At 48.4% G+C, this 13072-nt stretch overlaps 1 protein-coding gene across 1 annotated transcript in view; it reads left to right on the top strand.

Moving 5' to 3' along the window:
* LOC118212501 (astrotactin-2) overlaps positions 1 to 13072 on the top strand; it is a 382570-nt gene that overhangs the window by 244040 nt on the left and 125458 nt on the right. The window contains exon 12 of the mRNA XM_035390420.1: positions 6369 to 6519. Within this exon, the coding sequence (XP_035246311.1) occupies positions 6369 to 6519 (151 nt within the window). The remainder of the gene's footprint in view (positions 1 to 6368; positions 6520 to 13072) is intronic.

Here is a 13072-nt window from a genome sequence, read left to right on the forward strand (position 1 = left end):
CTTTTCAGGAGCTCTTCACCGCGCTGCTCTGGAATTTCTGACCGCGATGCGTCCTCGCCTTCGCCGTCGATGTTTAAGACGCACGCCGGGTCTATTCATGTACGGAGCGCGCAAGCCGCGGACATCGAGAGGCCATTATGGAAACGCCCGGCTGCCAGAGGACTAGAACAATCGCAGAGTGGGTCCTGATTGTTCCGCCATTTTCAATGGTTACTACAGCAACGGTAGCTATTACATTACCCCTGCACCATTTGGAATAACACTATACATGGTAAAAGCACGTTTTTTTTCCTGGTTGAATGCGACCCTTTGCGGAAATTGCAGAAGATACGACAAAATTGGCCCATTCAGAGTCCAGTCATCATTTTGTTACTCTCTTCTCAGGTGTGTGATTTTTTATTTTTTATTTTTTATTTTTTTGCTAAACTAGACAGGGAAGCTTAGTCCTTCAGCTGTAGAAAATAAGGTCTTGACAAAGGCGTTTCTGGTGTTCAGCGCTTGCCGCTGTGGTGAATAGGCTTCCCCCCCCTACTCTTCCTCCCGTTAAACGCACTGCATCGGAGAGAGCGGACAAAAGCCGGTTTCAACCGGATTTGGACCCGGCTCCTTCAAAAAAAAGCCCACGTGTTCATTTAAGATCCCCTCTCTCGACTTCCCCTCGCACCTAGAGGACGACTCCCCCCCCTAGTACCACATTCTGGTTCGCTAACTGCTACCTGCTTACGTGGACTTTAAAACCCTCTCTCTCCTCTACGTGATTTCCTCATTCCTTTGTGCGCGAAAATAAGCTCCTCCCCCCCAGCGTTAGTTCTTTGCGTACAGTCTACTTACGCGGCTGGATGTGGTCAAACGGCAATTCGGGTGAAGTGCCTTCCTCACGGGTGCGACTGCGCCCCCCCCCCCCCCCCCCCCCCCCCCCCGGCTATGGATCGAGCCACAGCCTCTGTGTCGTAGGCCCTGTTTTCCTAGCCGTTGTAAAAAAAATGTGTCAATTTCAGCCACTGAAGGATTTTGACCGGCCGGTTCCCTGGTGGAAGCGGTTGGTTTGCCCCCCCCCCCACTCCATAACCAGGCAGAGCCCCTTGAGCGTCGCCTTGTTAAGGCGGGTCTTTAGCGCGCGGCGCTGCCGTGGAGACGGGCGGCGCGGGGGCCATTTTATTGTCTCCTCCCCTGTGGGCCTCGGTAACGGCTGGCTTTGACAACGCCAGCAGGCCGTGTCTCTTCGCTTTTATTAGCAATAAAAGTTAATGCGTCGGGAACGCGCCGGGGCCCTCAATCACCCACTTTGACAAGAGATCCCCCCCCCCCCCCCCCCAGATCGGGCTCTCCAATTAGACCCCGACAGACCCTGTCGACGGGCGCGTTTGGGCCCAGCGCTCAAATGGCGTTTTCAGACTTAATAAATTACCGCTATAAAACAACGGCCGAATCGCAGTTAATCGCGCGAATCCACCCCTCAACCTTGTTATATTATTTACGAGTTTTGTTTTAATACAACAAGAGATTGAGGCCTCCTAACGGAATGACACAGCAGTTGTGATATGATGTGTGTACGTCTCTGTGTTTATATGTTACATTTGGTACGATTCTGGTGAAAACATTCATTGTTATTATTACAATTATACAGTTAACATTGTTACAAGTTGAAAACAAGCACCAGATGCACTTCATATGAAGCTTGTAGCAATGGCCTGGTTAGTTAAATATTCTAAAGGTTTTAAACTTTAGAATATTTTATTTAAAAAATCAATCACACTCATCATTACAAAAACATATAAATAGTTATATAATCTGGTAGAAATTTGGTGGATGATTATGGACTAAGTTGCTGGATGATTTGATGACACTATGCGTGTTCTCCAGGTTCACCTCAAGGTGGCGTTTTGCTCTGAATGAGAGGGGTGCATGGGCTCTGGTCTGTGAACCCGTTTTCCCTTGGTCCCCTTCGCCCCTGCTCCGAGGTCACTCAGATTGGGACCCTGAAGAGATGTGCCCCATTAATTTAGAAAAGCGTTCAGGCCGTACCCCTTACGGTGATGTGCTGTGTCCGCCTCAGAGGTGTGGCCAGGTGTGCGTGACTGACACCTGTGAGCGCGCCCAATCAGGGTAATGTGATAAATTATGTTATGTAACGCTGTTTAGTCTGGTGCAGATATTAACACTTAATGAACGATGATTGGCTGCCTTACGCAGCATTACTGGGTAAATTGTTGATTAATGGTTCATCTGCATTAATAAATGTCAGTGAAAGTGAATTGTAGATGTAGGGTAGGGTGGCCAGGTTTTAAGACTCCTGGATCGGTTTCAGACGGGAGAAAGGCTGTTGTGCCATTGCTAATGTGCACATTGTAACCAAATCAGTTTCTGTTGTATTACACAAACACACCAACATACACAAACGCGTGCATACACACACATACGCAAATGCATACATACAAACAGATACATACACACACACACACACACACATACAGTACACAAACGCATACACAAACACACACACACACACACACACACACGCACACACACACAAACACACACACACACACACGCACACACACACACACACACACACACACACACGCACACACACACGCACACAGCAGTGAGATTAGCAGGAGAAACCCCAGAACACCTCGCAGCGAGAAGCTCTAAGCCCTCAGCTGGGGCTCAGTGCCTCGGCTCGCTCTAAAATCGTGAGTAAGCTTCAGAAATCTGTCTCAGGCTCCCTAAAATTACAGATATTAAAAACGCTTTCAGCATTTTGAGACCAGATCTGTGGGCTGGAGTTATCATATAAATGAGACTCCATTGTTTCCCTTCCTTTCTCTGCGAAGACATTTCGGTGTCTGTCCCAAAGCTCGAGAAGCAGAGGACTTTAATAAGAGATTACGAAGCGGTGAGAATGACAGTGCGACAGAGTCAGCGTCATTTGCGTGGCCATTTCGATCTTCTGAAGGGCAACTGATCGTTTCATCTTTGCGTATTGTCTTCAAAAGTTAAACAGATGCACGGCGTTTTGGAATTCGGTTCTTCCGTGGCGTAGTCGTCGTCCAAAACGCTGTGGCCATCGTGGTGATTGGTGAAGGATTTAACATTTCCCGTTGTCCTCCCTGATTAAGTCCTCCTATAACTGTGCCAGGCAAATTTGCCATCATATAATTGGGGGTTCAATAAGGATATCTCAGATGAGTTGTGAAGTTCATTGCATACCTTTTGTAGTGTATCACTTTCTGTCGTTTACGGATTAACTCAGAATGACAACGGTAGCTGATCTGGACTAGAGAACTAGCCTGGACAAGGGACCTCTGCTTAGTCTCATTTTGTGTAACGTCCCCAAATTGCGTGTTTGGTGCCGGTACACACACCTGCAGCATGCTGTTGAACCCGGCTTCCCTAATCTAGTCTCTGGGAGCCGCAGGGTCTGCTGGCTTTTGCTGGCATGGAAAACCTCCCAGGGGAAAGCCATTTTTTTGCTGCAGGTGGTGACAGTAATTGCATCGCATTTTGACATTTCACAGACACTGTTATCCGGAGCCACAGCTTATGTTCTGTAGGTACAATCACTTTATGCTCTTGCTTTGTCAACACGTGATCCGTGGGCCCCTGAGGGTTCGTGAAAGGCATTTTGTGAAAGGCAAGTTTGTTCCAGGACCACAGTCTGAACCCCACCATCCCAAACATTCCCACCAGTTTGTAATCTTTGTAAAATCTTTTTCTAACGTATGACAGGGTCCCCTGGAAGCCTTTGAGCTTGGGTGGGGATCCTTGGTTGAAAAAAAAGTTTTTTTTTATACAGCTGGGAGGTTAGTTAAGCAATTCTGGTTCAGTACCTGGCTGAACAGGTACAGTGCCAGAAAGCTAGCGGGGAACATCCGCGTTACCCTGCGTGCGACGATGATGTCTGCGTGCTGACGTGGTGTGCTCCGTCAGCCAGATGATTGGCTTATTTCGTTCCGTGAGCGTCTGGCGGGTGTGCGGATGACGGGTGGGAGGCGGGGCCCGGTGATGGAGCTGTCCCAATCGAACCAGGGCCCGGGGGTACCAGACCTGTCTCTGCACGGCTTAATTAGCCGTCATTACAGATTTAACGACTTGTTAATCCCCCTCCCCCCGCACGGAGCGACTGCGTTCGCCTGCCTGACAGCCCCGTCAGGGGCTGCTCTAATCGGGGCTCTTCGCGCTGCCACGGTCCCCCTGCGCTGGGGCCGGCCTCCCTCCCCCCCGTCCAATCACATCCTGAGCCGGCCTCCCCCCCACATCCAATCACATCCTGAGCCGGCCTCCCCCCCACATCCAATCACATCCTGAGCCGGCCTCCCCCCCACGTCCAATCACATCCTGTGCCGACCTCCCCCCCCACGTCCAATCACATCCTGAGCCGGCCTCCTCCTCACGTCCAATCACACCGCTGAGCCGGAAGCTCTGTCAGCAGTCCCCCTGCTGTTAGCATGGCTGTACACTCCCACCTGTCCTCTCTGCTGACCTTTCCGGTGGCTATGACAACACACCCCCGCACAGCCCCCACGCCCCCCCTCCCCCTCCTGTTTGACTGTACGGACCTCTCCTCCTTTTCTTCTTTTTTTTTCGCTCCCTCTCCCTTTGCCTTCTTCTCTTCTGTATCCGTTTCCTCTCTCTGTTTGCCCAGGCTATCAGGGTAATCAGCATGGTCTGATAGCATCGGTCAACAGCGCCAAGTGCTGGAGGCCCGCTAGGTTTCCTAGCCGTGATTATACAGAGTAAACACACACACACACGCACACACTCACTCACACACACACACACACACACACACACGCACACACACACTCACACACACACACACACACACACACCAGAGCCAGAGAGAGCCTCTGTATCTCATGCACACATCAGGTGACTGGTTGGGGTGCCCACTCTGAAGTGTTATAGTCATCTCTCTCTCTCTCTCTCACTCTCCCTCACCCCCAATCTCTCTTTCTCTCTCTCTCCTCAAATCTCTCTCTCCTTCACCCCCCCCACTCTCTCTGCTGATCCCGCCAATTCTTTCGCAACGCCACCACGTGTGTACCAATCCATGAACCCTCAGCAGCGTAGCGTTTCCCCATTCAAACTGCCTCCCCCCCCCAGCTGCCTGAGTGCTCTTTAAAGGCGTAACGAAATCACGGACATTAGCGCGCCCGATTCCTACGCTTCCACGCAACCCCTTTCCGTGCGTCTCCTGCGGGCGCTAACGCTAATGCCCGGATCGCAATGCGCTCATCGCGCCCCTCGGTCGCTCAGCTCCCCGGAACACAGCAAAAAAAAAAGAAAAGAATAAATAAACTCCCCCCGCTTAATAACCGCGCCCGTCTGGAAGAGCGCTCTATCCCGCGTTTCGCCCGCGCTCGATCCCCCGTTTCGCCCGCGCTCGACGACGCGTTCGGCGCCAGGAAGTCGACTGCGTCTCGAAACGTAATCGCCGCGTTTAATCCCCCCCGTGAGAAGATTGCGCATAACTACATGCTATAATAATAATAATAATAATAATAATAATAAAAAAGAGGTATCGAGGGGTCTCCAGAGCGGCGCATACAGATAAAGAACTTGCCGCTAGTGCAGGAAGCGGTGCACGGGCGGTCTGAGTTTAATCCCGGCCTCGATAGAGACGGCATGGGGCTGGGGGGCGGTGGCTGGGGAGCGGGAGCGGGGGCAGGGGCAGGGGAACAGGGGCGGGGGCGGGGTGACTCACTGTTGATCTCAGCTTCACCCGGGAAGGGAGGGGTTAGCATCGCACAGTGTAACATACACGGCAAATTTTAACCTAGTTTCTGCGAATGTAACATACTCTGCACTTGTTGTGCATCGCTCTGGATAAGAGCGTCTGCTAAATGCCTGTAATGTAATGTAATGTAATATCCCAGAGGCCTTTTGGGTGAGAGAGAGTTCATCGCAGGGTACACACACACCATTCGCAATTTAGACTAACCTAATCTGCGTGCCTTTGGACCGTGGGAGCAAACCAGAGCACCAGGACACAGGGAGAACATGCAAAACTTCGCACGGAAAGGTCCTCAGCTGGGATTCGAAAACCAAGAACCTTCTTGCTTTGAGGCAACTGTGACGTGCCACCCTGCCTTCATTATGTCATTTCAGATCTCATGCCATTATTCAAATGTACAAAATGGCCCATAAAATTCAACCGTTCACCATGGCAATGTTATGTATGTTTTGCTACCAGCGTTTGAGTTAACACTCAAATCTCAAAAACGTTGACATTCGTTAAGATTTTGTGAGTGTTCGGACTCCTGTGTGTGTTTCCTCAGTCCTCGATCCTCACGTCCCCTCCCACTGCCCCCGCCCCCTTGCCCCCACCCTCCCCTCATGTTTCTCTCTCTCTCTGTGTGCAGGGAGGAAGCCATCATGTCGACGTACTTCGAGACGGTGGACGACCTGCTGTCCTCCTTCGGCCCCGTCCGCGACTGCTCCAAGGACAACGGCGGCTGCCGGAAGAATTTCAAGTGTGTGTCGGACCGGAGGGTAGACTCCACGGGCTGCATGGTACAGTGGGGCATCCTTACGTCTTTTACTGGGGGCTGCTGGGAAATGTAGTTTTTTTTTAGGTTTTTTTTTTTTTGAGGGGGGTGGTTTCCCACTCAAAAAAAAAAAAAAAAGACGGTGTTGCTGGGAGGTGATTAATCTGTCTCTACAAAGTTACCATCAAAACAAAAGATGAAATCACTGGGTCAGCAGAGCAGCTTGTGTTTTTTAAAATATCTGTGTTGCGTGAGGAAAGTTGGGTTCGGTTTTACGAGTTTGCATCTTTTCATTGTTCAAGGATGTCTTGTCAGTGGCGGGTCTGATGTCTTTCTTTGCCAAATGCCATTCGAAATAAGTGACAGCTGGCTGAACATACTCCGGGGGGGTGGGGGGGGTTGAGTGTGCTTTTAGCTGTGACCTGCCAAAGAGGTTGAGGAGCTTGCAGTGGTTACATGGACCTTCGAGTAAAATGATGGGCCTTCCAAAATTGTAAGAACAGTGAAAAAAGTTAGACCAAGGTTAGAGATGACCTTAAGAATTGTATAAAAAATAAAAAGAAACCTTGCCCCACTCTTCACTGCTAAGCCACCATGCTACTGCCCTTTCAAACCTGAAATTTTATTTGGTGTGGTCCGAGTAGATTTCTGAGTAAGAGACAATCTTAACCTAACCCTATTATTATTATTGTTATTATTATTATTAGTAGTAGTAGTAGTAGTAGTTGTAGTACCAGTATTATTATTATTATTTGTAGTAATACTAGCAGTAGTAGTGGCAGTATTATTATTAGTAGTAGTACTAGCAGTAGTAGTAGCAGTATTAGTAGTAGTAGTAGTAATAACAGTATTATTATTAGTAGTAGTAGTTGTAGTAGTAGTAGCAGTATTAGTATTAGTAGTAGTAGTAGTAGTTGTTGTAGTAGTAGTAATACTAGCAGTAATAGTAGCAGTATTAGTAGTAGTAGTAGTAATAACAGTATTATTATTAGTAGTAGTAGTGGTAGTAGTAGTTGTTGTAGTTGTAGTAGTAGTAGTAGTAGTTGTAGTAGTAGTACTAGCAGTAATAGTAGCAGTACTAGTAGTAGTAGTAGTAATAGCACTATTATTAGTAGTAGTAGTAGTACTAGCAGTAGTAGTAGCAGTATTAGTAGTAGTAGTAGTAGTAGTTGTAATAGTAGTAGTATATTCACTGTTGGTGTTGTTATGCTACTTCAGCAGTGTGCTTTGCCAGCCCTTCACCTCAGACCCGTCTCACTCCCTCGTATGCGTACCTGCCCGGGGATGTAAACGGTGCACTCGGCTGCTTCCTGATCGAGTGTTACGACGCCTCGCAGATCTCCTAAATTCCTCAGTTAGACGCCCGTGGGTCAGAAGGGAGAAGGGGGGTTAAGGCCGGGTCCAGTTAATCCGGCCGCCTCGGTCCCGCTCGTAACGGTGCGGGCAAATTCGGAGATCAGCCGGCCCGGCGCGACCTGGTTCCCAAGCGCTCTGCGGAAGCACGCCGCGTCCTGGCCACGGCCGATTTACACTGCGGCGCGGGAGCTGGGGTTCGATTGGACGGCTGGGTCTGTCACTCGCGCCCGTTCAGCGGAACGCCCGCCCGTCTCGGCTGCGGCGGACGGGACGATCGTTAACGGGCGGGGGGGCCGAGCCGCGATGGAGACGGGCTCTGATTGGGCTCGCCCGTTAAAGCGATTGACCGAATGCTGTTTTTCGATCGCCCCCCTCCCCCTCCCCTCCCCCTCCCCCTCCCCCCTCTCTCCGCTCTTGGCTGTGTTTGGGCCGAAGCGAAGGAGGCGCGAGGGTAAATATGAATCGGTCAATCGCGGTGCGCCGCGGATCGACCGGAGCGTCGAATCCCGAAGGGTCCTTGCGTGAGCCGCCGCCCCCCGCCCCCCCCCCCCCCCAACCCGTCACAAGGTGGGGGGGGGGGGGGGAGGGGGCTTACAAGGAAATGTAACATAACATTGATCCGCGTCAGGCGGTCTGTCACAAACCCCCCACGTGCGAGGGCGTCAGTTTTCAATACGGTCGCGTTTTCAACGCCGCGTTTTCGTCCAATTAGGGAAGACGCGCCGGCGATGTTCTGGGCGCTCTGATTCGTAATAGACGGCGAGAGGTTCCAGCTGTTTTCTTCCGCGGCGCGGCGGCGCTGAGAAGCGTTCGCTCGAAAGGCTGACTTACTGAACGCTCGGAGTCTACGGACGCGCTAATTGGACCGAGGGGATTTCCGTCCGTATCGATGTGCGTTAAGAAGGCGCGCGGCATTAGCGATTTATAGCGGGAGTAACTTGCTGATAATTGGTTCGATAGTTTTATTTCAGGGCGTGCATGTGCGATGCAAAAAACCATCCCTGGTTGCTCCTGTCGACTGGAGCACGGGGGGAATTCAGATTGTGAATGTGATGTACTTTTATTCAAATTAAAGATTAGAAGAAAAATGTGTGTGTGTGTGTGTGTGTGTGTGTGCGTGTGTGTGTACAAAAAAGCATTTAATTTTCTCGCATGTAGTTTTTGGAATAAGTTCTAAACATCATTATTAAAAGAAGGAACGATAAATGCTATAAATAATAACTTCTTATCTGGCTGACAGTTCCTCTCTTCATATTTCCGCTCATGTTTTGTCCTGTATAGCTAATATTTGTCAGAAAGGATGTCCTTTCTGAGGCATTATGTGAGACCTTGGCAAATCTATCCGACTTGGTAGATAGTGCACTTCTTTTAAAATAGCCTTTATTTTGTATTTTCGCCCAATTTTTGTCATGAAACAAGCTGGAATTAAGGCTCCATTCTTATCTGAGCCTTGTCCCTCCGGCACGAATCTCCTCTTGCGATAGAGGGCCTGCGTCAGCTGTAATTTGGACGTGACCGAGGGAAGGGGACAGAGGGGAAGGGAGCGAAGGTGTATTTTTGGAAACGCGGCCCGCGCGTCAATCCATAATTCGATGAATCCCTTTTTCCGCCGGGCCGGTCGCCCCGCACAGTAGCGCCTTTCCTAGCCCGAGCCGGAGAAAGCTAAGTGCGCCTTCGTAGAAAAACTCACGGGTTGCGGCCTTGAAGCAGGCTCCCTCGCGCACGTTGGCGGGAAGGCTACGGCACGTCTACCGGCGCAGAGGTCGCGTTCGGCTCCGATCGCACGTCTTCCGCTATCTATCGGTTAAAATAAATAAAATCTAACTGAGACGAAACAAAACAGCCGCCGTTTTTTTGGAATCTGTTTAAGGTCATTAAATGGATGTCATTTCCTGTTGTTTATGTCCTGTAGTTACTCTCCTTATTTTCTTGGGCTGCCTGCTGTTTTCTTTGACATCTCTTTAATAAAGAGGCGGGGTTTCGTCTAAGTCAAATACGGCCGACGGAGACGGTCATTACATCGCTCAGCTACATTACGAGACGTTTGATAAAACCATAATAATCTTCTTTTTTTTCTCGTAGGAGTTATCGCTGAGCGGTAATTTACTGAACTCCTGTTTTTCTCCTGTCCAGTGATAACAGCATTTGCCATTTCTGTTATCGCAGGACGAAAAGCGCTTAAGAGCTTGAAAAATGAATGTGCATTTCAGAGGACGGGCCTGCTTGTCTCCGAAATGCTAATGAGGTCTGCAGCGACGGGCGCGGCTGGTGAATATAATTTGGCATTGAAGGAAAAAGGGGAAGAATTACGATGTCTGAAGGAATTTGTCTCAGAAGTGAGGAAACTGGTCCCAATTCAATCATTTGCCATTACCACAAAATTAAGTGAAAGCTTTTTGTTCTTCACAAAACAGTTAGCACTATCACCGCACAGCAAGAAGGTCCTGGGTTTGAATTCGGCTTGGGACTTTCTGTGTGGAGTTTGCATGTTCTCCGTGTCTGTGTGGGTTTCCTCCGGGTACTCCGGTTTCCTCCCACAGTCCAAAGACATGCAGGTTAGGCTAATTGGAGACTCTAAATTGCCCATAGGTATGAGTGTGTGAGTCAATGGTGAATGAATGGTGCGTGTGCCCTGTGATAGATCGGAGGCCTGTCCAAGGTGTATTCCTGCCTCTCGCCCAATGCACGCTGGGATAGGCTCCACCACCCCCCACGGCCCTGCCCGGGATATGCGGGTATAGATAATGGATGGATGGATGGAAACAGGTGGAGCATTTTTGAAAAAATTTGAGGCCTACTCCAAACTGTGTTGGTGAAGATGAACTCTTACATGTAATAGCGAGTCAAAGTTAAGGACAAATGTCCATTGATTCCAGGTCAAGGGTCATACGTGGTGCTGTAAGTTCACCCGCAGTTATCATAGTGTGACCCCAGACTGCTGTATTGTTCGCCCCGGCGTGGATTGGTGTATAATTTTTGATATTCTTGTTGAAGTGTCCCACCCCCTGAGCCCCACCCCCTCCCTGTTATACCCACTTAGCCTCACCCTCTCCCTGTTATACCCCTTAGCTGCGCCCCCTCCATGTTATACCCTCATAGCCCCGTCCCTCCGTGTTATACCCACTTAGCTCCACCCTCTGTTATACCCCCTTAGCTCCACCCCCTCCATGTTATACCCTCTTAGCCCCGCCCCTACATGTTATACCCCCTTAGCCCCGCCACTCCATTATACCCTGTGAGCCTCGACCTCTCCCTGTTATACCCACTTAGCCCCGCCCCCTTTCTGTTATACCCCCTCGAGAGAGAGAGAGAGAGGGAGAAAGAAAGAGAGAGAGAGAGAGAGAGGGAGAAAGAAAGAGAGAGAGAGGCTGCACAGCTTTTTAAATGGCAGCGGTATGCCTTCGGCTCGAGAGAGATAGAGAGAGAGAGAGAGACAGAGAATTCTGTAAACATATCCTGAAATTACATAGAAACACAACAAACAATGCATGCAGGGCAGAATTAGGCCAATACGCATTACTTATCAAAATACAAAAAAGGTCAATCAAATTTTGGAAGCACCTAAAACAAAGTGACCCCCACTCACATCAGTACAAAGCCCTGCAATACCAAGAGTTGAGCAAAGCAAACAATCCCCTCACTCAGCTGGTCCTGAGCCTTAGTTCCCCACATACACTAACACACACTAACACCTCACCTGCTCAGGATCAGAACAAAACTACAAACATAATTAGAATAAACCAAATTGCAACACAGCTGAAACAGAATTATATAACCTACTGGGAAACTAAAACAAAATTGCAAAGTAAAATGAAATGTTATTTGGCCCTAAAAAGACAGTATACTGTAGCGAACTACCTGACCACAATTACTGACAAAAAACTGAGAACCACCTTGACGAGGTACAGACTCAGCGAGCACCACTTAGCCATAGAAACTGGCAGGCACAGAAAATCATGGTTGCCAGAAGAAAAAAGATTGTGCCAACAATGCAAAGGCAACCAAATTGAAACGGAAAAACACTTCCTAATGGAATGCACAAAATTTGACCAAATTTGCCAAAAATTCTACCAAAAAATAATCCAGAAATGTCCCCAATTCAATGATATACCCAATGACGATAGATTACCCTACCTATTAGGAGAAGAAAAAGGCTGCTGCATATTAGCAGCACAATTTGTGTTCTCTTGCCATACTCTGAGGGACAATGTGTGACCACCTCATGCACACATTTACACACAGCATACACACGTACAAGCAGACACATAATATTCACTCATGCACACAACACACAGATAGTCAGACACACACACACACACCTAACATCACTTACTGATATTTTTGTATATATATATATATATTTTTTTTTTTTTTTTGAAATTGAAAATTGAAATTGAGAGAGAGAGAGGGAGAGAGAGAGAGAGAGAGGGAGAGAGAGAGAGAGAAAGACCGCGTGGTGTTTTAAATGGTGCCGATGACGCCGCTGCTTTTTAATCTGTACCTTTCAGTCTTTTTTTAGTCCTCCATCTGAAATGAACATTTCCAGTTATTAAGAGAAGCGTATCTTCCTCTCCGGTGGCCAGAGAGGTTGAGTGCTCTTACGTGATTATAATGTACAGTTCCGTGAAAAAGAATCTGCCCCCTTCCTGATTTCCTCTATTATTGCATATCTGTCACACCGAATGGTTTCAGCTCTTTAGACTAAATGTAATATTAGACAAGAGGAACTCACGTAAAAGCAAAACAATTTTTTAAAGTCCACTTTTTAAATTTATTAATGAAAGACATTATCAACCACCCATGTCACCCATAAGAAAAAGTAATTGCTCCCTTAAACTTAACGACTGGTTGTGCTACCTTCAGCAGCAATAACTGCAACCAAGCGCTTCCGTGTGATTTCATATCAGTCTTTCACATCACCGTGGTGAAATTTTTGCCCACTCTTCTTTGCAGTACTTTAATTCAGACAAATTGGTAGGTTTTCGAGCATGAACTGCTCATTTCAGGGCCTGCCACTGTGTCTGTATTGGGTTCAAGTGAGGACTTTGACTAGGCCACTCCAAAACTTTAATTTTGTTTCATTTCAGCCATTTCAGATGTGCACTTGCCTTTGTGTTTTGGATCATTGTCTTGCTGCATAACCCGATTACACTTCAGCTTCAGCTCACAGGCAGATGATCAGACATCCTCCGTAAGAATTTTCTGATACAGAGCAGAAAATG

The sequence above is a fragment of the Anguilla anguilla genome, chromosome 14, assembly GCF_013347855.1.
Source record: "Anguilla anguilla isolate fAngAng1 chromosome 14, fAngAng1.pri, whole genome shotgun sequence".
NCBI classification, from domain to species: Eukaryota; Metazoa; Chordata; class Actinopteri; order Anguilliformes; family Anguillidae; genus Anguilla; species Anguilla anguilla.